The sequence below is a fragment of the Pseudonaja textilis genome, chromosome 1 (genome assembly GCF_049901715.1).
Source record: "Pseudonaja textilis isolate UNSWEBS1 chromosome 1, rPseTex1.2, whole genome shotgun sequence".
Classification (NCBI taxonomy): domain Eukaryota; kingdom Metazoa; phylum Chordata; class Lepidosauria; order Squamata; family Elapidae; genus Pseudonaja; species Pseudonaja textilis.
This window is the reverse complement of record NC_141990.1, coordinates 27,208,346-27,233,290: the sequence shown is the minus strand read 5'-3', so window position 1 is coordinate 27,233,290 and position 24,945 is coordinate 27,208,346. Positions and strand designations below refer to the sequence as shown.

The following is a 24,945-nucleotide window of genomic DNA, read 5'->3' as shown; positions in this document are numbered from 1 at the left end:
AAACAGGCAGAATTCTATTCTACTTCTCACTGAGAAATATTTATTTATGAAATTTTGACCCCACCCATCTCACAATCCAAGTGACACTCGGCGGTTTATAAATTTAAAAAATGTGCCTTCCAGTAAATTCAAAACTGCTGGCATAACTAATAAGCATTAGATTGCTATAAATATTTTTAAAATGTGCATATTTTATTATCTAATCCAAGAAATCTGGCTAGAAGTTTGGATCAGCAAGGACAAGTCCCAGAAAAATTCAGTCCCATCCACATGTTGCTTTTTCAACGTATCCGTCCAATTGGCCCAATGCCCTCCAGCCTCCTCAGCTATTTTGGATGATCCCTTGGGTGTCTTTTTAGTCACCCTCATTAACTAGTGCCATATTTTTCAGACCGGGAGAACTGCTATATGGAGAAAGAGTTGCCTCCAGCTACCCTGATCCAGAGAGTTAGGTGTCTGGCTAATGCCTCGACTGGCTTTGCTACTGCTTATGCCACTGGGCCCAGGAAATTTTTGGGAGGTGGGGTGGGTGGGTTAGAATGAGGGGAAGTGAAATAGACAACAGATGAAGGCAGCCAGAACTTCTAGTTCATAACACATATGTTTCTCATTATGGGTGCTTAAAAATAGAAGCCAAATATTAACATAGATGCACAGGAGTCCTACAGCTCCCACTACAAATAACAGACATGGGTTGTTAAGGAAAGTCATTTAATTAATGGCTACGGAAAGTATCTTTTTTTCTCCTATTATTATTACCTGAGAGATTGGAGAATCATTTCAAAAAACAAAGAACACAGCACAGAAAGAAGAAATTAAAACCACTATAGCCCAGTTTTGAGATTGGCTCTTGTCTCCATGTTTCTTTTGTGATTTATGGGATAGACGTTTGAGAACCCTCCTTTTGTGTTCCCCAGCCTTCTCTTGGGTGCCTGTTTATCCCCTTCCGTTGGCCACCTAATAGTTTCACATCCCTCCCTCTCCATTCCTGGTTAGTTATTCTTATACAGTGATACTAAAGATACTTTCAGATTGTCATACAGCAGAGGTGACATTTAGCAGGTTCTGACCAGTTCTGGAGAAGTGGTAGCGGAAATTTTGAGTAGTTCAGAGAACTGGCAAATACCACCTCTGACTGGCCTCGCCCCCCTCTATGCCCTGCCTCCCGAGTCCCAGCTGCACAGGAGAATGGAGCTGGAAAGCAGGTCAGTGAGGTGGGGAGGGAATGGAGAAATTACAGTATCCTTCCCCTGGAGTGGGGTGGGAATGGAGATTTTGCAGTATCCTTCCCCTGCCACACCCACCAAGCCACACCAAACCCACCATGCCACGCCCACGGAACCGATAGTAAAAATTTTTTGAATCCCACCACTGTCACACACAACAAAATCTTTCCCAATTTTCCTAAAGTTGCAGTACAGTATTTAGCTCAAAATTTTACACATGTGCATAAAAAAAGAAGAGCCTGTTCGGTGAAATGGTTAAGGTACAAGGCTAGAAAGTGGGAGACTGTGAGTTCTAGTCCCACCTTAGGTATGAAGCCAGCTGCGTGATCTTGAGCCAGTCCCTCTCTCTCAGTCCTAGGAAGGAGGCAATGGCAGATCAATTCTGAAAAATCTCACCAAGAAAATTGCAAGGGGGCTAGTCTTTAGAGCAAATGAATTAGAAATATGTGTTTAAATACAATTTTCATGCAGATCTCAGAACCTCTTGGTTGAACTAGGTGACTATAGATAATGAATGGATTGAATTGAACAAATGAACAAACAAATGAACAAATGAATGAATGAACATCAAGACAGGCAAATACCCACGTCTGGAATGTGATTGATACAGTCTGTTTGCCTCTCCTTCTGTTAAAAGTACTATTTCCTACCACTACGAAGATTTTCTCCAACTGCCCTTTCATACCACTCACAGAAAATATATGGTTTATCAACATTTGAATAGTGCCAATATCAACAGGAATCCAACACAATAAAACTATTTTCTGAATGTCCGGAAGAGAGATTGTGAGATATAAAGGCTAAAGATATGTGAGTGTTGACACCATATTAAATTGGTCCCCACTCCCAAATATCTATCCAAAATTATTAGACTATACTAGGTTCAGAATGCATTGAAGCAGTGAAGCAAAAAAAAGGGGTGGGTGGGGGGTGGGGGGGTAGTGTATGGGTAAATAGATGAAGTGGGGGAAGAAAGCAGAAAGATGTGTAGAATGAATGATTACAAAATCCTGGGGATAAACCTTCAACAAATGCAATTGTGCTTTCTAGACAAAAGGCGCCCGTCAGGATGGCAATGGCTGATTGCAGAGGGAATCAAATGATCTCTTTTGTGTAGGGTGACAGTAAAGGATGAAAATGAAAAGTGGCCAAAATATGTGAGCTGGACTAGAATGTGAAGCAATGGTAAAAAGATTGAAATATCCTTGAAGCAGTTCATTTCTATGATTTATGTGGGATGTAGAAATACTGCCAACTTGTAGAAGTCTGCACCATCAGAGACAGTATAAGCAGAGCACTGGGAAAATGCAATTCTGGCTATTGGTTAGGCAAAATAATTTCCGGTTCTGCGTTAATGCATCCTACGCTATGTGAAGTGTTAACCATCTATCCTTCATACACAAAATTCTGGCAGAAAATTGCACATTTCCAACATAAAACTTTGCTTTTTTCCCCAAATGTCTTTGGAGATTCTCAGTCATCCAAGTCATGGCTGTCCCAAAGGTGCTTTTCAAAAGGCAACTGGACTTTGTTTTTCCTTGAAGATGTTTTGCTTTTCATCCAAAAGCTTCTTCGGTTCTGACTGATTTGAGCACCTATCTCCTGTTTACAACACAGTCCTTTTTGCAGTTCCAAGAAGGTTCTACCCCTATTTGCACTATTCAGGTGATCAACAGCTCTCAGAAAGAGTGCTAACAACCAGATGACTGCAAGGAATATAAATCCTTCCATCCTCCACATTTGATCAGCATTTTACACCATCACTGTCCATTTCTATATTCTTGGCTCCAGAAGCTGGGATGAATCTTGCTCAGTAAGCAGGCCATAAACTTTTCCAGGATCCATCCATTCTTCCTTCCTTCCTTCCTTCTTGTGATTCCTCAAGTCCCCTAATACTATTGTCACAAAATCACAAAAGTAGATAGGGGTATTACATCTTCAGGAGGTTTAAATATATTTATAACTATTTTAATCCTTCTTTACTCTCAAGAAAGGGCCAGGAGAAAGGAGTCCCAAATCTTATTCTTAACCACATTAAGTGATATTGTTATAAGTCTTGCTCATATGGCCAATAGTCACTTAAACAATTGAAAAATGCCCTAGACTTGTTTGTTGTTAGAATTAAGCAGACAAATTGCTCCATCAACTAAGAACGGCTATGCATCTCCATGAACAACATAACAATAATAAATGGATGAATTTGTGTCTAAAGCTATTTTCACAATTATCAGGACCTGATAATTATCAGGAACTGCTGAATGATAGCAATTATCATACACTATTCTGTTTTAAAGATTTAAAGAGGCAAAGTGGTATCAATTTTTTAAAGCTGGACAAAGAATGTCACATTATTTAAAATGTCTTACATTACATTCCCCAAGGCAAGCTTTTCCACAATTTCACTTTCAAACATTGCCAATAGCCTATTTTGATGGAAGATATAAAGGATACACACTTTTTATGCATTTGTAATAAGTCACCATTGTAAAATCTGAGCCATGACTTACTATATTGCAAGTTATACGAGGAATCCACAGCTAGATTCATCATACCTTTGTTAATCCAACTGAAACAGTCTAAAAGAATCAAAAATGCTGATTGATGTAGATAAACAAGTAACAAAAAAAGTTTCATTGTTTGCAATGGCAAAATAGTGCTGTTAGCATTAGAGGGCATGTATTGAATTGATATGGATTGTAATTTTATATGAATTTAGCTAAAACATATGGTTGCAAATAAATGTATAAACTTATTATGCAACAATTGAAATACAGAACTAATTTCTAATGAGAAAGGTGCCTTAATGATATAAACCAAGCATGCATGATACCTGTCAAGGGTCCAAGAGACAATTTTTTTACCATAAAATAAAGTAAAAAATCTCACACCTTTTCAAATTTTTAAACAAAATAACATCCAGATATTGTATGTGCACAACACTCCCTAAAGGCAAGAAAAGCTTCCAGGCTCATGTGCAAATGCAGCGATTAACAGACTGAGCTAAAGTGAGAATTGGAAACTCCTTGTTTTATGATGTCTCCGGGTGCCCTTAAGTAAGCTACTCTCTCATCCATCCTCTTGCATTTGTAATATTGAGACAATATTATTGATCTAATTTAATGAATGATGATAAAGGATTACAAACCCAAATGATTTACAATCCTCATTTATATGGAAACTCTAGCTCTACAGTATTTGGTACTGGTAAATAGGAATTGCTACTTTTTGCTATTTGATTGTACCTTTGTAAAACATAAACTCTGAGAATTGTCATCCTTCGCATTCAACCTCATTACTCAAGAAAGCTGAAATTGTATCCTGGAGTTAAGAGGCCCTATCTAGTCTCCAACACATACACATACTATAATACTAAGGTATCATGTAGTACTAAGGTAACAATGGACAGAAACTAACCAAGGAGAGAAGTAACCTAGAACTAAAGAGAAAATTCCTAATGGTTAAAGCAATCAACCAATGGAACAGCTTGCCTTCAGAAGTTGTGGGTGCTCCATCACTGGAGGCTTTCAAAAAGAGATTGGACAACCATTTGCCTGAAATGGTATATGGTTTCCTGCTTGAGTGGGGGTTGGACTAGAAGATCTTTAAGGTTCCTTCCAACTCTACTAATCTATGTTCTGTATATTACCAAGTTTTCTGATTCTCACATTGGGGAGGTTTATTCTGAAATTACAGAAAACTGATTTGGAACAAACTGAGGGCTAGTAGGCAGAGATTCAAGGACAACGTCTTTGATAATCTAATTCTACTTTTATTACAGATATTAAAAAGGTGTAGTTAAAGCAGAACTCTTAAGCTTCAAATGATGTATTTATATTAAACAGTGTATCTTGTTTGTCCACTTGCATGCCCCAACAAATGAAGAGCTGGTTGTTTTATTGCGATGATAGACATCTACATGTTGTTATTCTAATGGCCTTGCTGGTTCGATGTACAATGACAATAAAGGCTTTGAACTTTGTACTCAGACATGATTCATCTAGCCTCACACAAAGAGTTAGCGTGGCTGCCACTGAGCGTGGTCACCACTCAGATAGATGGGACTAAATATTTCAGACCATTTTTATGTACAATTTAAGTATGGAGGAATTCAAAGGTTGGATGAAGGTGCCAACTTTGCCCCATAAATTAGAAAATCCATTGTGATGGATTTCTTTTTTTCAACAGGTTGTTGTATGTGCCTTAAGCCATTCTAAGAGAGCGTCCTAAGAGTGGATAACACTATATGAAATATTTGATGTTAAGAAGTTTGTGTTTATTCATAACAAATTTTACTTATTCTAAGTCTCTGAGGTAGACTAGAAATGTGAATGAAAAATCATATAATCAAACTGATTTTCCATTTATATCAAAAGAATTTATCTGGAGCAACTGTAGCTCTGTTCTCAACAGAGAAAAAGTCACTCATATGTTGTGGTTACCTGACCTTAAGTTTAAAAATAAGTATACATTTATTGGAGCTGCGTTTTTGTTTTTTTTTGGCTTTCAGATTGTAAATACTCTAGAACAAGTTTTTTAAAGTGCAGAACAGAGGAAAAAGACAAACTCTGAATATACTGAAGAAAACCACACAAAACACAAATGATTGGTAACAGGTGAAATTTTTTTTTGTGGTACTCCTACAAAAAACATCAAAGGATGGAAAACTGAGTCTGAAATGGCTACAGAGTTTTAAGAATGTAATCCTTCTTTGGTATCCATTGGAAAAATAAGTGATATCAGAGGGAGTGATCTGTCACAGGACAAGGCTAGCAAGCAAATTGCTATTATCTACAAATAATCTAAAACATTCCCAGAATATTCTTGCAAATCTACAAAATGATGCTGCATATTTGAGAACCATCAAGACCCCTGAAGTGGCTAGTTTCCATTAATGAGTTATTAGGAATCATATTCTTGCCCCAATGATATTACTCACTATTGTATACTTCCAGATACCAGGGCAACACTGTTATAGGGCACAACAATATTATATAATATGGCTTATTCACTTGCATATCCTTTTTTTTTTTGATTGCTTGCATATTTTACACTGAGTAACCATTTATTGAATAACAACACATTTTTAAAAAGTTTAAAAAATTATCTTGGGCTGTGAGATGGTCTAATACCACATATTGTGTGTGTAGTTCATCGCTCATATATTACCTTTCCATGACAGCCAAACATTCCTTTCTCCAGGTAAACCGACTGCCACGTCGCAAGCGGAAAGTCCCAGAGGTAGCTGTGACTGGCGGAGGCGTCTGTCTCCATTCTGGCTCTTCAACTGGAAGGGGGGCTGGTCTCATGCTTAATGTAGCCCCTGGAAACAGCAAAGCAGAAAGCAAAATGTTTCCTAAGGAACTAAAAATAACACCTACTCCTCTTCCCAGTCTGGCTAATGACAGGGAGAAACTCCCAGTGGGACGAGACTTTGTTTCACCGAAATTAAAATTAAGATATCTAGCAATAAAGAGAAACAGAGCCCCTGTGTGTAACAGAAGAGCTCATGATAAACAAATTAAGTCAAAGAACCATGCAACAGCCTGCAAGTTGTCATGTCAAGTCTCCTGACACCAAAGCAATAGTTAACATTACAGTGCAGAATTCCAAAATAGAATACCATTTAGAGATTGTGAATGGCCCATAGATATACAGTCATGCATTCTTTGACTGATTGCCTATAAATATGATGGGTAGTGTGAAAAAAATTCTTAGCATTCTGGGACTGTAACTACATAAGTGAAAGACAGATAGTACACTTGATCCCATGTCTAAAATCAACTGATCTTGGCATAAAAGTAGCATTTTTTTTCATGGTGTTTCTCTATCCAGTATGCTTCACCAACGCAGGATTTCCAATACATCAGATCACACTGTACCACTATAATTTAGTGAGATGGCTTATAACATATTGTAAGTAGCCTGGTAAGTATAAGAGATTACTTGGTTTTTTCCCCTCACATTTAGAGACTATTCCTATAAAGTCCTTACATGCTTTCCCTCTTCTCTTATGCACATCCAAACACCTAGACTAATTATTACCTAACATTATGGCAGCACTGCCTCCTTCCTTGTCTGCACCTCCCTTCATTAAGTACTTCCTCTAATGTACAGAGCATTTGGGGTTTTGTATCTGAACAGCTGGAATGTTCATTAACATTCAATAACACCTTAGCAGTTTAGACAACAGCATATTTAAGCATACGAAAGCCCAGATATTCAAGCTAATTAAAAAAGCCAGAAAAAAATCAGCTCAATAATGACTTTCAAATGAACCTATATTTACTACAGATTGCTTATTTTTCTTGTTTTGTATACTTCACGTTTAACAGCAGTACAATAAGCCCAGAAGATACAGAATATATGTTTTTATATAAAATTTCAGAGATGTTGTGGAAACCTGTGCCAATGACATAAGAGAAATCTCTACATAACTCTGTATGATATGTACTGAAACAGAATCTCAATGTTTATATGCATTTATTCGGCCTGCATTTCCAAAACATTGCAAATTAGAATACAGATATTCACAAAATTCAACATTTTTCTTAATGTTGTCATGTAATCTGCAATTCTAAAACAACCTACAACTACATAAATTAAGGCAAAATAAGGACAGAAGTAAAGGTTTTGAATAGTTGAAAACTATTCCTATTCAAAAGTATTTATTTATTAAATTTATATGCTGACCATCTTGAGGCATATAAATTCATATAGGAAATGTATATACATATAAATATTTAGATATTTATTCATAAATTAATATTCATAAATATGTATACAAGGAGGAATGTACATACAAGTGTACAATTTGATGGAAAAAGGGACACATTTGCAAGCTAAAACTGAATTTTGGGCTCATTCCTTTCAAAATAAATTGACCAAAAGTGAAATTTACAGTTTCATCTTCAAACGGTAGCTTCAAAATTTGTTTTAAAATAAAATATCAGTAGCCAAATGCAAAACATTGAGAGGAGGCTCTGAAAAGCAAAACTTCTCTCTGGAAATCCTTTTTTTGGTGAACATCAGAGCAGAAGGGGAAAGAGAGCAAATTTTTGTAGCATTTAGCTTCTAGAGAACAGACACAAATAATCCTATGAGACAAGCATTTCAAAGATGCTTCTTAGTTAAAAAGGAAGACAAAAAAAATCTATAAATTTTCTTCGGCAATATTTCTGCTTCCATGTAAATCACTTATTATTGACGGGCCTGCTTTCTGAACACACAACACGTTTCCCCTGCTCTGCAGTTCCTCCTCTTAAGTATTAGAAATGGCCAAGCAAAAGAGCAGCACAGCCAAGAGATTAGATCACTTGGCTACAACCCTGAAAGCGTTGCTGCTTCAAAGCCTACTTTTAATTCAGTACGTGATGATTCTGTCATCCCACTCCCTGTAAAAGGAAAAACACGCCTACCTGGTAGAACGAAAACCCACTTTACAAGAAAAGAGTTAGGGATATTTGGCAGTCACCACACTGCTTTTATACAGTTGGTTGTTACAGCTCTGCTGGGACACACATTCGCAGTTCACTTCCTTTCGCCTCCACCATTTTCTGGGAACAAAGACCCAGTCATATCTGGGTTCATTATCGACTTCCTTTTTCTTCCAATGTCTAATTCAACAATGTTCTACTTTTCTGTTTTCTTCTTTCTCTATTCTCCTTGGCTTCTTCCACCAACAATTTTCATGTTTTTTCATCAACTTTTCATCAACTATTTTCATCAACAATTTTCAATTTTCAGGCCAGCCCTTCCCATGAAAGGGCTGTACCCTGCAACTTGGAACTACTCTTGGACTCTTAGTCCTTGCTAGAAAAAGAAGAATAACAAAAGTGAGGGGAATCTTTGCTTATCTGAGGTTGGTGTCCAGTTTCATAACTGTTTGGACCCCTTGATGAGATTGTTGTAACATTCTTCATGGTGCTGCCGTTGAAAATGATTCAAAAGATAAAGTGGATAAAAATGCAGTAGCCAAGTTATTGGCAACTGAGAGCTGCAATAAGATTTATATTTATTTTCTGGTTGCTGCTTTAGTTGCCAACAGGTTTCTAATCTGTTCTGTTTTTAATCTCTAAACCACTGTAAAGGGGTTCTACCATTCAGTTTCTCCAAATAAAAACTGCCTGATATATGTATTCATGTAGGAGGGGAAACGTAAGATCTTAAGTTCACTTGTTTTCCTGAAAACAAGTGAACTCATCTCACAAATAGCAATAGCACTTAGACATATATACTGCTTCATAGTTCTTTACAGCCCGCTCTAAGCAGTTTACAAGAATCAACATATTGCCCCCAGCAATCTGGATCCTCATTTTACCGACCTTGAAAGGCGGAATCAACCTTGAGCTGGTGAGAATAGAACTGCTGAACTGCAGTCAGCCGGCAGTCAGCAGAAATAGCCTGCAGTTCTGCATTCTAACCACTGCGCCACCACAGTTCATTGAGAATGATGACTAGAAAGTGATGTTTTCTATTAAGACCTTATTATGGAACAACCTGCTCCCAAATATGTACCTAGTGCCTTCCTATTTGCCTACTAGAAGTTGGTTGAATCTGTCTTTTTGAATGACTTTAAGGAGCTGAGTTGGATTGTTGATTGTATAAGCATTCATTGGTATTTATATACTTTGTTTTGATAGTTTGAATTTTGTGGAAACTGTTAGGATTCATTTTTTGTGTGATAAAAATATTTGTAACAAACAAGCAAATACGTAATAGAATTGTGGCATTTTAGTTTAGAAAGCAGACAAAACTCTGGACATTAGAGGAATGAACAAAAATTACAAGGTAGATTTGCAACAAAATGTTCTAATGTGGATTCCAGCGAATCCACTACTTTCCAAACTCACTTTCCCAATTTATTTCTTCCCCCTATCACAACAAATTTAGCTATGGTCCCATGGATATTAAATAAATCCAATCTTCATGATACTGTCTACTCATGAAGTACCCGATCCCATATATATTTTTTGCATTGCTACAATTGTCATGTTCCTTTGGATTTGCTAGTACTATAAACTTTTAGTTGAAGCTTCTTTGAAACAGTGGTGGTGTCAAAGTTTGGAATTAAAAGGGAACAAGTGATGCCCCTGGCAAAAATGTCAAGTCAAATCTGAAATTATAAGACTTGCAGCTGTGTTTCAATCATGAATCCATTTCTTAGAAAAGAATTTATAACTATACCTGTGTTATAAATGTGAATTGATATGGAGGTAGCCCAAAGCTTTCTTAGAATTCTATGGGTTCTTCATGTGCTCACTAATTTTTTAGTGACTATTCTATTCATAATAGGTTTGCTCCCTTCTATTTCTATAAAGACAGTGCTGTTGATTATATTATCTCATTCACTCTTTCAAGCCAGACTTCAGATGGTAATGGTGCCAAGAAGATTCTTCTGCAAAGTATATATTTTGTTCCCTCCCTTCCTTCTGCATTCTCTTCTACCATTTGTAAATTGTATCTTGTTTCTCCCTAAAATATTAGTGCTATTTGGTGCTTCTCCGTATTGATTGATTGTGGGAAAATGAAAAATAGAAGTTCTGTTTAGAACCTTTTATTACAGCATGCCTTGGATCTTAAGTATACATTTTCTCTGGTATATCCTGAAATTCTTCTAAAAACCAATGCCCATGTACATATATAATAGGTACTTCTGGAAGTTCCTTGGCAGTCCAACAGAAATCTGGCAGTCTAAAGGAAGAGAAAGAGATGCTTCCACAATGATGGTCCACATCAAACCCAAGTCTTTGTATCGACCAGATGTACATTTCTATATTTCACGTAAGATAGATAGATAGATAGATAGATAGATAGATAGATAGATAGATAGAATGAATGAATGAATGAATGAATGAATGAATGAATGAATGAATGAATACTTTATTGGCCAAGTGTGATTGGACACACAAGGAATTTGTCTTGGTGTAAATACTCACAGTATACATAAAAAAAAGACACATCTGTCAAGAGTCGAGAATCATAAGGTACGACACGTAATGATAGTCATAGGGTACAATAAGCAATAAAGATATTATTGAACAGGAACTGTGGAAATTGTAGTCCAACACACTTAGAAGTAGAGATATTTTAGGGAAACATGCATTTCAAACTGCGGTCCCCCATTTATTTACTTATTTATTAAATTTATATGCTACCCATTTCACTCTGCAAAGTGAACCTGGCCATCTGTTAGGCTGACTGGTGGAGTTCCCAGGATAGACCAAATATAAATTAAAAGAGACACACAGAATCTCTTTGTTAGCTCATTGTCCTTCTCCTGACACCCTATTCCCTAACTTCACTTTTTTCCTCCTTTAGAAGCTTATTGCATTTCCATGGGGACTAGAAGGAATGTTGAAGCTAATTATTAGAACCCATTCCTGAACCCTAAGGAGAGGGGAAAAAATGATCCACAAAATTTGAAAAGGAAAATCACAGGGAAGGGAAACTTTTAAAACATTTGGTTCAAAGGGTTTGATGGGACAATGGGAGTGGGAGGGAGTCTTTCTATTTTCACTGTTAGCCGGGCCCTTAGAAATAGCAGGCCAGACAGGGTCACTCACTCGCAAGCCTTGCGGAAGCATTAACAAGATGGGCAAATTTCTTTCTTATGGAAGAGGAATGTCTTCTCCTCCCCTTGCAGAGAACATGTTCAAGCAAGGAGAAAATGGGATAAAGCCCAAGGAGAAAGCTCCAGCATTTTTGCTTTAAAAATGCAGACAGCTGTGCCTAGACTGCAAGCCAAAGCCATCACATCTCTATGTCTGCTTAAATTGGTGACGACCTGGAGAAAGAGACGGAAAGCGCTGCCAAGGTTATGCACTCATTGACTCATAGAGGCTGCCGGGCTACCTATTTGCCAATAAGACTAATCAAGCCAGACCAAATGAATTAACATTCTGGATGTCAAAACAAGGGTACTGCAATATCTGTCAGAGTGGCTTAAAAGTCTACCTTTGTAGCAGGACTCAAGTCTGAATCCAAAACTTGTCCGAAAATGTATGCATTTTTTTCAAACAGAAAGATACATAAAGCAGTTTACTATTATTCAGCTGTCTATAGACTATGTTTCCTTTTGCACTCCTAAAGCCTGTAACGGTAAAAGAATTATCAGCTTGGTCCTATACATTGGCCAAAGGAGTGTCTTATACAGAAAGTCCTCCACTTACAACAGTTCATTTAGTGACTGTTCAAAGTTACAATAGCATCAAAAAAAGTGACTTATGACTGTTTTTCACACTTACGACCTTTCCAGCATCCTCATGATCATGTGATCAAAATTCAGATTCTTGCAAACTGGCTCACATATATGACAGCTGCTATGTCCCCCAAGATCATGTGGTCACTTTTTGCGACCTTCTGACAAGCAAAGTCATTGAGGAAGCCAGATTCACTTAACAACCAGGTTACTAAATTAACAACTGCGGTGATTCACTTAACAACTGAGGCAAGAAAGGTTGTAAAATGGGGCAAAATTCACTTAACAAATGTCTCACTTAACATCGTAAATTTTGGGCTCAATTGGGGTCATAAGTCGAGGATTACCTGTATAAGTAATTTTGCAAACCAAAAGCTAATAGCTGTGTCTTGGGATTTTTCTTTCTCCCTCATTCCTACCAATTCTTCTTCTTTTTGCATATTTTTTTAAAGTTGTAAACATGAGTGCTAGGTCTTTCTTAATTATGCCTGTTTGATAGATGGCTGTCATTTGTGGTTACTTATCAAATATATTAGTAAAACTCAAATGTCCAGAGATTCTACACTGTATCTTTGTGCAAAAATGATATGCTACACGAAAAGTCCATAATGTTCATGAGATGCCTACCATGTGAGAAAGGAAAGACAATTTGCAACAATTTAACCAAAATTTAATCTAGCAAGGTAACCTCATATGCATACAGTCAGGAACTAAGAGACAAGCTTCAAACAAAGCAATATTAACAATGACAACAACACCTCCAAACTGGAGCAATTTAATTCTTCAAGTTTTGAGAATAAAGCAATTATTTGGCAAATTCTTCATATTCATACTTATCCTGCTATTATGTATAAGTAGCATTATACAAAGTGCAGAAAAGAAGTAAGGAATGGTATGCCAAAGAAATAAAGACATAAAATAAGAAAATACAGATTAATCTAATTTATATCAAAGCCATTCACTATATTTGTGTTTCTTGAAAATTGTCCCAAATGTGCTTTTTCAAAAGGCAACGAGACTTTGTTTTTCCTTGAAGATGTTTCGCTTCTCATCCAAGAAGCTTCTTCAGTTTTACAGGTATTTCCTGAAAACCATTCTTATTTTCACCACATCAGGAAACTGCTTCAAACATTGCTTTTTGTCTTGAAACTTTTCACTTCTATTATCAATTCCATCTCATCATGACTTTCCCAGTTTGTCCATTCCTCTTAACCTATTTACTCTCCTGTTAGGTATTTGTTTTGTGATTTGATCCCGATTCATTTCATAATTCAATCTGTTTCTTTTTACTTTTATGACTCACTTTCATATTCAATCCATATTCATTCGGCACTTACTGTATGTGTTCTTGACCTTATCGTCTTGTTTTACCACAGATGTTTTTAAGTAACCATTCCCATTGCATCTGAGTTACTTTTATGTTTCTTCTGATATACCCAACTCTTATTTCCATGTAACAAAATGAGCAGAAGCAAACTTTCATACGCAGCAATTTTTCACTTCTTTCAACATTCATTTCACTCAATGAAATACATGCTATCCACTAATTTTTCTGCCAGGATTGTCATGCCTTAGATTAGAACCTCCATTCATTTTCCATCTTTCATAAATACTTTACCAAGCAATACAACTTTACCTACTGGCTCTAGTTTTTAAACATTTAAATGTACTTTGCAACTGTTCACTTCATTTTCTTTATCAAATGCAACTACCCTATTGTTTGTTATACTAATTTTATTTCCTATTCTTTGTTGCACTATAAAAATAACAGTAACTGAAAATCCTAGTATTTCCTATACACTATGTAACTATTACCAACACAGAGATTTCTACTTTCACCTGCACCTATCTTATGAGGAGATATAATGCATCCTACTTTTCTATGCAAGAACACTAGCTGAGAGAAGAAAATCATAGACACATAGACATTAACAACATCTACAGACTATGCACAAGAGACAAATCAACCAGCCCCAAAGAGAATAAAAGTATTCCAGGACCTCTCCAACAGTAATCAGCAACCAGATCAACATAGATTAACTCCAAGGTTAACCTCCAGCCAGGGGTGTCAAACTCACAACATCACATCATCATCACATCATCGTCACATGATGTATTGTGACGTTTCCCCCTCCTCCATTGGCCCTACCCTATAAACTCCCTCCCACTGGAGATCTGACAGGATGCCACCCTTTTAACCTTCTGGAGAGCACTCAAAAGAAAGGTTTACTCCTAGGCGCTCGGATAAGGGGAAACAATAATGGAAGGATGTGATGGGTTGCATCAGGAATATGTGGTTGTAGTGCCAGGTTTTTCCTAGTTTTTGTTTTATTGTTTTTGTTTTAGCTATATATTTTGTTTGAATGGTTGTACTGTAAACTGTCCAGATATTGGTTTTACGATGGGCAGATATACAAATGTTTTGGATAAATAAATGTTCCTGGTTATTCTTCCTCCATCCTTAAAAACAGCTGTGTTCTTGCAAAAGGAGGCTACCTAGTCCAGTCAGCAGGCCACTCAGCTACCACTAATCAAGGATGTGACCTAAAACAGAAAGTGGTGAGAACATTCACAACTGCTTAAGTTTCTGTAACCTGGTTTCCTCTACATGTGTGGCAATTTAGTTCTATAAATTTCCAGTCAATGTGACTTTTGGTCTTGGCATTGTGGGACTTGGAGCCCAACATACCTAGAGAGCACAAAGTTGGGAATTTTTTTTTAGTCTAATTAAAATAATAACCGCAATTATAGTCAAGCCTATTTGCAAAGTCCTCCAACCCCTTGGCTGCCACTTTCAAATAAATGATCTTTGACAGGCTATGACTGGGGAAAGAGTGTAGAGAGAGTGTGTGTTCTCTGCTGATTAAAGCATGGTGCCAACAACACTCACAGCCCTGGGACAAAAGGCATAGTTTAGAACAGGTGTGTCAAACTCGATTTCATTAAGGGCCGCTTCGGGTTTGTGTCTGACCTTGGGGGAATGGGGGGCGTGGCCAGGGGGGCATGGCCAGCTTGACATCACTCATGTCAGGGGCGCCTGTGGTGGCCTGAGTGCTCTGCCAGTGAAAACAGGCTGCCAATCTCCATTTTTGGCTGGGGCGGCCTCCTGCAACTCTCTGCCAGTGAAAATGGAGCTCCAGAGCTCTGTTTTCGCTGGAGAGGGTCCCAGCTGAAAATGGAGATTGGCAGCCCATTTTCACTGGCAAAGGCACGGTGGACCAGTCCTTCATTGTTTCCAGGGTGGCCCCACAGGCCAGATCTGGCCTGCGGGCCTTGAGTTTGACACCCTTGGTTTAGAAGAAGCAGCCAGAGTATCTTAACTTGATTTTGTTTACCTGGATTTGATTTCTCAAGCTGGTACCATCGGTAAAAGGCCCTTTTCTTTTGTTCACTCAGGTCTGATCCCTGTTGCAACAGCCAGTGGGAGATCCGACTCTGACTGATGCCTGCATGGGAGACAAAGAGAAACACAGGAGAAACAACCATCAGATATCTCCTCCACTCCACACAGCCAATTTTGTTCTTTAAATAGCAAAGCACTACCTATGCAGAGGCTTTAAGCTGCTTGCAAAGAATCTGAACAAGACTCAGTGAATCTACCTGTCATATGAATTTCTGAAAATACCTGCTTGATTTGATGAAAGAAAACTTCAAGTTTCCAAAATAAAAAGGGAAGAAAGTAAAATCTAAAAGATGCCTCAGAAAATAGAGAACAACTTTTAATGCTATAGAAGGGACAGTGGTCAAGAAATATTGCTTCAGAGCAGCTAGCCCCCACTGAGAAAGTAGAATTGTCCCTCCATCCATTAGGAATTTACAGAACAAGCTAAACAAGTTCTTTATCATAATATGTTTTAGTTTAGTTTGGTTTAGTTTACTTTATTATCATTGCACCTCATACAGCAAAATTAAATACCATCTTCAGTATACATTATGACGATGAAAATAAACACAAACACACATCCTTCACATTCTTGATTGAATTGAAAACCTGTGATATTGCATTAATATTGCACCATACAGTAGAATTCAGTAAAGTTACTGCCCTGGGATAGAAGCTGTTTTTCAACCTATTTGTCCTTGTTTTTATTATTCTGTACCATCTGCCAGATGGTAATAGTTCAAAAAAAGGGTTCCCAGGATGAGATGGATCTTTGAGAATGTTTTGAACTTTTTTAAGGCAGCGGGAGCTATAAAGCTCTTCCAAAGAGGGGAGAGGGCAACTGATGATCTTCTGGGCAATGATGTTAACCCTCTGTAGTGCTGTCCCACTGTGCAAACCATACACAGGTGCAGTAAGTTAAGATACTCTCTATGGTGCAGCGGTAGAAGGTCACCAGCAGTATGCCACCAATTGAACTTCTTTATCTTTCATGTTAATGTTTTTCAATCCCATCTCCCTAAAATTCTTCTGCTTGAAAGCTCAACTCTTTTGTATCAATCTTTTAAAGATTTGCTGACAAAACATTATCTAGCATGAGTTAAAAACAATAATGGAATAAGGCCTTATTTTCTGAAGCTGTTGCCACATCTTTGAAGCCCTTCTCTCAAGGGCTTGTTAAAACACACACTTGTGCATTTCTTATAAGTTATTTAAAGCATTTCCTGTACAGGGTGGTTTCAAGTGGGCATGGCTATAATTTTTGTCCAATATATCTTCTCAAATTTTTATGGAAGATACATTTGTTGCAACACAACAGACTAGAAACACGCATTCCAATTTTATATAGCCTTACTCACAACTTTACCACTAAGTTTAGCAAGATGCATTCCTGGCAAAGCGTATTTAAAAGTGCAGCTTAAATCTTGTTTATTGCCATACTTGTGAAAGAACTGCTCAAAAGAATGCTATCAAATCTGTCTCCATATGGTTTCAAATTTTCCTTTGCCTCTTTTTCTTAATGCCACCAGCTGATCACTCTGATGTCACAGAAATTTTGGACATCACAACCAGCTTGTCTGTCCTTGGTTTAGTGGTATTAATGTTGCAGAGACCATACATCTTAAGCTCGGGAATTCCTGTACTTTAGAATCTTTAATGCAGAGAAAGATATAAGCTTTGCAAAGGAGCATTCCTTTGATTCTCTAGTTCATATAGCAAAAAAATGTCCTCTACCTTTGTCAGAGGTCCTGCTTACTGTTACCTGTTATCATTACCTGACTTTAAAAAAATGCTGAGAAAATTCTAACTAGAAAAGCAGGATTAAAATGTTTAAAGGAATGTAAATAAAAGTTTCAACTCCTTCCCTCAAAACGACGCTATAGAGCACTGCACACCAGAACAACTAGACACAAGGATAGTTTTTCCCCGAACGCCATCATTCTACTAAACAAATAATTCCCTCAACACTGTTCAACTATTACAAAGTCTGCACTACTATTACTGTTAATCTTGTCATCACTCCTTATCACCAATCCCCTCCCACTTGTGATTGTAGGACTGTAACTTTGTCGCTTGTATCCTTACAATTTATATTGACTGTTTCCTAATATGATTTGATTGCTTATTGTACCCTATGACTATCATTAAGTGTTGTACATTATGATTCTTGATTCTTAACAAATGTATCTTTTCTTTTATGTATACTGAGAGTATTTACATCAAGGCAAATTCCTTGTGTGTCCAATCACACTTGGCCAATAAAGTATTCTATTCTATTCTATTCTATTCTATTCTATTCTATTCTATTCTACTCTACTCTACTCTACTCTACTCTACTCTATTCTGCTCTGTTCTATAAAAGATTGCATTTGCTTGATCTGGAATAAGGCAACTCTTATATCTTCCTGTGGTTATAACACTTCCACGCTGAAGTCTATGGATATGCTTATGCACATCTCTCAACCTATTCTAGTGCATAATGGGCTTTTAAAGAGCAACCTGAAACTGCAGATAGAAATGATTACATTTTTCAGTTATGGCGGTTAGATTGCACTCTCCCCCTTCAATCAGTAATCTCACAGTTTTGTTGTCTATGGGGAAGAACACAGACACTGCACATTACAAAAACGCCAGCCTTTTTTTTTTTTTAATATAAAAGGCTTTGAGCTCTGAAGTTGAAGAGACCTAATTTTCAAATGACATTATTGTGATTAATTGCTCCGACTGCTTGCAAAGATAGGGAACAGTGGAGTGAGAGGAGGAGGAAGAGGGAGATATCAGCTTAGAGGACATTATGAACACGTCCACCAGGAAATGGAATGACTCACTCAGCTGTTCATTTTGCACTGGTAAGAATGAGCAAAGCAGGCACATGGAACACCAGAGAGTGAAGGGCAGTCAGCCATTATTTAGCGCTGGCTTGATCCAAAATGCAGGAAGAGAAACAGCCAAACAGCCCTGTTCCCTCACACACAAAGAAGATGGGGATATTTTCCTAGATGCCGAATATACATTTTGCAGTGGGGAAAAGAGGGAGAAACACATCAGGGTTTGGCACATGTGGATACATCTCCGCATATTTTCAAATAGAGATAGTATAGTCAATTTAAAAGAACTCTACTACAATGTACCATCTTTCAGGACAACAATATCCGTAGTAAATAGACTATACATCTGGAAGGGATGTTCCTTTAGCCATTCAACCCCTTCCATCTTGAGTCTGAACTGGGAGAGCACTTTTGATAATGAACAGGGTTAAATGTTTTATAAAATTCACATTTGAGGAGGCGCTTTCCTTTAAGCATATTTCAATGTTCATTTTAAATTTTACTTTCCTATCAATTTTAAAAAAGTTCTCTAAAACATCCCTTTCGCATATTATTCTTTTTGGCGCTGATTATACTGGATTCCTGTAAAGGAGCTTCTAATTCTATCTCCCACTTTCTGCTTCCAACATATGTTATTCTCCAATCTGATCTTTAGAGGGAGCAAGCACTAAAGAAAGAGCTGAACCATGACTGAGTGTTCTGTGCAAGCTATTCTTAGCTGTTCATATTGTCATTTGCCTTATCTGTATATTAATAACACCATGCCCAGGCTGCCATTGTCTTGTTTATCTCATTACAAAAAACCCCAAAATATAGTTTCTAAAAAGAAAAACAAACAGGCCAACAAAGCTTCCACATTAGCAGTTCTATGCAGGATTTCTTCTACATAGGACCCCTTTAGACAGTAATCATACAATTGTTTTTAATGTGACAAACAATGCCAACTTTGTCCCTTTTTATTTTAGATGTATTTTTATTTTATGGCTTTGGGGGCTTTTTTCTCTATCCATCTCCTACTTTTAATCCTTCCAAGAAAGTCATCAGTAAGAAAAGGAATGTCTCTTTACATTTTGAATGAAAGTCCCAATAAACAAGTAGGTAAAATTCACCCAGAATGGTTTAGTTTGCTGACATGCTTGGCACCCAAGTTGGCATCCTTAGATAGCTACCAACCCTCAGTATCTTCCCTCCTCCCAAGACAGATGTTACTCCTCAAACCTCCTTTGAAACCCTTCTCTTATATTTTGCTGAACTTGGAGATAGTAGGATCAGGAATAGGGAGAAAGAAGATGGGATCCAGTGCTGGAAGTCAGGATGGAAATAGGGAAACTATTTGAAAAGCAAATAATGGGAAAAGATTCTGGCAGAGGAGAGAGATTGAAAGAGTACAAAGAATAGCAGAAGAGACGTAGAAAAAGAAAGCAGAGAATGAAGATGTCAGCAGAGACTATTTACTCACACAGAAATTCCATATTGTCATCAGTCTGGTGTTAGAGCAGCCCAAGACTGTTTTAGGTACTTTCCCTTTTATGCTAGCTCCAGTCCTTCCTTCTGGACAATTCATGATCCATGGAAGAGGAGCTTCAGTGCCAACAATAATATGTAGGTCAGCAATATATTGAACTCCAAATGGCCTTTTTCAGAACTGACTCCTTAGATGTGGCTGCTGAATTTCTCACCTTCATGGCCATTTGTATATTGGCTGCCAGACAGACCGGACACTTCTTTTTGGGAGTTTTGGTTGGGGGAAAGAGTAACCTTGTGGAGGTTGCTATTTCCATTGCAAAGGAGAAAATAAGAATTACAGCAAAATTTTCTTAACAGCTTCCCTATAACCTATGCTTCTTTTGACTAGCAGGTAGTGACAATATGTAGCATTAAACCATTGTAGTCAAGGAGAGACAATGGAGGACAACTAAGTTCTTTCCCCTTCCTCTACTGAAAGAGTTCAGATAGCCCAGTGCAGTCCTTCTTCTCAATATTATGTCTCAGCTAGAAGACAGAACTATCCTCCATCATGGTATTCATGAGCAGTGACAGGATGGCCTCAGCAGTGTCTGAGGACATCTTGCTGGTAATCATATTAATGCAGGGCTATTGGATAAATGAACCTTTTCTGCCCTCTATAAATCTGAAGCTAAAGCAGACTTTTTATTTTCGGAGACTTCTTCTATATAACAGAAAGTGCTCTAGGTTTTGTGGTCAATTTCACCCTCTCTTCCTCACTCTTCAGGGGTGAGGGGAGAACAGTGAAATTGACCAGACTCAATCAGGTTTGGATGTGGAGGATTGGATGCTGAGCAAATAAGAGAATCCAGGCTTCACTCTTGCTGGCTTTCTGCAAGGTAATACAGTGGACAGGAAAGAGATTTCTAAAGCCTCTCCAAAGTAACTAAAAATAAGCATATTTTGGCAATTTGTAAAAGAGTACAGAAAAGTAGAATGGAAAATATTGGATGATTGGCATGACAAGGCTTAAAATAGTGGAATGTTCCTTTAAAAAAGTTCCAGCTTATCATCTTCTTCAGAACCTGTCATTATCAGCTCTGATTCATAGCAATCACTCCTTCACATTCAGGAGAACCATTGGTTGGTAACGTAGGGAAGGAGGGGAAAGCATAGCAGAGAAGCCACTAGGCAAGAAATGGAAGTTCCATGGAATTGCTGAAGTCAAGGCAGAAAACTGGAAGATCAAGAAAAATTGTGGGAGCTACCCAGAACCTGACAGATTTGCAAGAGATCCCAGGAATCACAGTTTGCTGAAGAGTTTATCTGTCCACAGTATACAGTTGCTTACAGAACAAAGATTTGTATCAGAGAGTTGACAGAAGGAAACCTTTACTCTGACCTCATCACAGAAATATTTTAAAATATGCAAAAGGAAACTCTGATAAGTTGGAAACATTTTGGAACAAAGTGCTTTGGACTGATAAAAATAAAGACTGAACTGTTCAACCACAACCTTACAAGATACACTTGGAGAAAAAGAAATGAAGCATTTAGGTCAGGGAAGAGAACTGAAGACAAAAAGAGGGTGGTTATTTTGCCAAGGCAAAAAAAACCCATGCCTCCAAACCAACCATGAACTACTTCCATGAACTACTTAAAGGAAAGAAAGATAAGGGTTTTGAAATGGTCTTTGCAGTCCCCCGCAGTTGATTGTTATTGAAAAAGGGGAAAGATTTAGGAACATTTCTGAGTTAGAAGAGTTATCTCCAAGGAAGAGGGGCAAAAATTCCAAAAGCAAGAATAGAAAGGATCTTAATGACCAAAGGTAATAACAGTATTTGGAAACTTGTTTTGCCAAAAGAGGCATTACAAAGCATTGACTAAATGGGCATCCAAGCTTCTGCACATACCCATAACTTTCTTATTATGAATCTGCAGCAACTGAACATAAATAATAAATATGCATTTAAATCTGCAGAAAGATGTTGTGTTTAACTATGCCCCACGTACAGGATGTGTCAGCTTCTGTTCACTTGGGTATTCACTGAAATATTAAATTTGATCAGGAATGCCTAAAAGTCTACCTTCAAGTGTTTAATAATTTGAATATTAACTTCATTTCTGAAAACAGTCTGCTTATTGTTTACTTACATGATTGGCACATAGGAAACAAGGGCACTAATTATGGCCTAACTGAACATTATCTTCTTCTGAACGGCAAGGAACACACGCTAAAAATATTTTACACATTTATATCACAAATTCAAAGAGCAATATATAACCAAAATAAGCTGCAAGGCTTCCAAAGTGAGAGTTTCAAAAGATCATCTGAGTACTCTGCATTTTTTGCAGAAATAACTCCGGAGATATAATGCTACATTGTGTGAGGAAAATAAGTTGCAGCTAGCTGACGTCTATTTCCAGGCAGAGAAATACCATTAGGCCTATTATGGGTCATTCTCCTGAAACTTAGGCTGAATCCTACATGCCAGGGATGAGGGATCTATGTTTCTCCAGTTGATAGAGAATAACAGCTACAGCAAGGATTATTATGAAAGATCCCGGGAGAGGCAATTGACTTAAGGTCTGGTGGATTATAGATTCCCTATCCTCTCTGTATATACTGCACAGGTAGTCCTCTTACAACTACAACTGAGGCCAACATTTCTGTTGTTAAATGAGACATTTGTTAAGTAAGTTTTGGGCCATTTTACGACCTTTCTTGACACAGTTGTTAAGTGAATCTCTGCCATTGATAAGTTATTCACTCTGTTATTAAATGAATCTAGCTTCCCCATTGACCCTGCTTGTCAGAAAGTTGCAAAAAATGATCACATGACCTTGGGACACAGTATGACCCAGATGCCAAGCATATGAATTTTGATCACATGTCCACTAGTTTATTTAAAGAGTAAAGGGTCTCCACTTGGAGGATCAAGTTTCACATAGTTAAAATGTTGTATTTAAGACTGCAAATATCCAAATTCCTCCAAAGTCAGGAAGCTTACGGAGTTTGTTTTGGATAGTCAATACATCAGCCTACTTTAGATAGGAATTATGGGGAAAAATGGAATGTAAGAGAGAACTGTGTATGCTAGCTTAAAATCCTAGAATAAAAGGTGGAATATAAATATAAAGTTACTACATATGTCTGCACTTTGTACAACATCTTTATTATATATGAATATTACAAATCATTGGGTTAGAATACATTGGTTTAAAGACTCAACCTATTGTAGCAAAATGTAAGTTAAACAGACAATGATTCAAGTTAAATACACAATAGTTCAAGTTTATTACAGAATATTCACTTACACAACATTATACAATAATATTATTCCGTCTGAAATACAAATTCAGCTTAAGGACAGACCTTGGGAAAAGAACTCATTCTTAACCAGGGACTATCTGTAAAAGGTAAGCAGTGAGAAACCAAGCGTATGTGCAAGTAGTATTACCCACATAGCTTAAGTAGAAAGGTCAAATTATGGATGTAATATACCAAGTATAATTAAAAACTTTTCCAGGTAAATGTCCTGTGAACTGAGCTAATGTCTTCCTTAAATCGGCTAGTCCAAAGGATGCACTTTTCTGCATTGAAACAAGATCACCACATGTGACTTTTAGAATTTTTTAAAAAGCCATTTCAAAAGCACTTGATAACTCATTACAATATTATAGGGGGAAAACTCTGCTAGTGTGAGCCATTGAATGGAGGGGGGCTGAGGAAAAATCAGGCAGGATTAGAGAAGGGGAATAAAAGCACTGATTCACTGAGGAAGTTTCATGACATGTATGACAATGGATATTAAATCAAAGGCATATATTATAACTACCCTGACAGATACGCACTGGAATGCAGAATGCCTCGCAATATGCCAACACCTGCACTAGCCAGCAAATGAGCAAGATGATGTAGCAACACTTCAGAATAGAAAAGGGGACATTTTCAAGCTCTTACCTGTAACCTGTGCAACAACTGCTTGAGAAATCCTCCGGTTGGCCAGGAAGGCTTTGATTTCCTCTTTTATCACGCTGCTGTCCCTCCTATCAAAATGTGTGGAGTTAGAAAAATAAAAAGAGAGAGGACCAAAGTAGAATTTGAAGATCAATTTATGGTGGATGGTGGGGAGGGGGTTGATATATTGCCCTTGCCAGCAGACATTTCTTTTAATCAGTGTCATTGGTGGATCAAAGCATACAAGGAAAATGGATGACTCACGATCTGTATAAATTCATGCAAGCCATATGGAATGTACAAAGTTTCATTACAGGGGATGTATAAATCTTTGCAAGTAACATCTTGGGGGTGGGAAGAGGGGAAACAGCAGCAGTCACAGTTTCTATCCTTAAATGAGGCTCCTGCAAAGGAAATATTGCTAAAAGGAGAGAAATCAAAGCAAACCACATTGACACCTAGATTTAAGAACTAGAGTACCTGGAGCAAATTGCCACAATTATTAAAGCAGAGGTTATTTTGTTTAGCAATAGCAATGGCACTGAGACTTATATACTGCTTTACAGTGCTTTATAGCCCTCTCTAAGCAGTTTACAGTCAGCATATTGCCCCCAACAATTTGGGTCCTCATTTTATGCACCTCGGAAGGATGAAAAGCTGAGTCAACCTTGAGCCTGGTGAGATTCAAACTGCCAAATTGCAGTCAGCCAGCAGTCAGCAGAAGTAGCCTGAAATACTGCACTCTAACCACTGTGCCACCATGGCTCATTTATTTATTAAATTTATTAGAAGTAGGGGCAATTTGAATGTTTCTGGTATTACATATAGAATGATTCTACCCATCTACTTTATTTTGGTGTGGAGATCTGTGGTACTGCAATTAATATCTTCCTACAACCAACACA

General features: G+C 37.6%; 1 protein-coding gene across 8 annotated transcripts in view; it reads right to left on the bottom strand.

Annotated features, from left to right (window-relative positions):
• HMBOX1 (homeobox containing 1) overlaps nt 1-24,945 on the bottom strand; it is a 113,048-nt gene that overhangs the window by 13,549 nt on the left and 74,554 nt on the right. For all 8 annotated transcript variants that reach the window (XM_087929945.1, XM_087929937.1, XM_026715920.2 and 5 more), the window contains exons 4-6: nt 24,044-24,129; nt 15,759-15,869; nt 6,393-6,546 (exon numbers count right to left, since the gene is read on the bottom strand). In XM_087929945.1, coding sequence (XP_087786071.1) covers nt 6,393-6,546; nt 15,759-15,869; nt 24,044-24,129 — 351 coding nt within the window. The remainder of the gene's footprint in view (nt 1-6,392; nt 6,547-15,758; nt 15,870-24,043; nt 24,130-24,945) is intronic.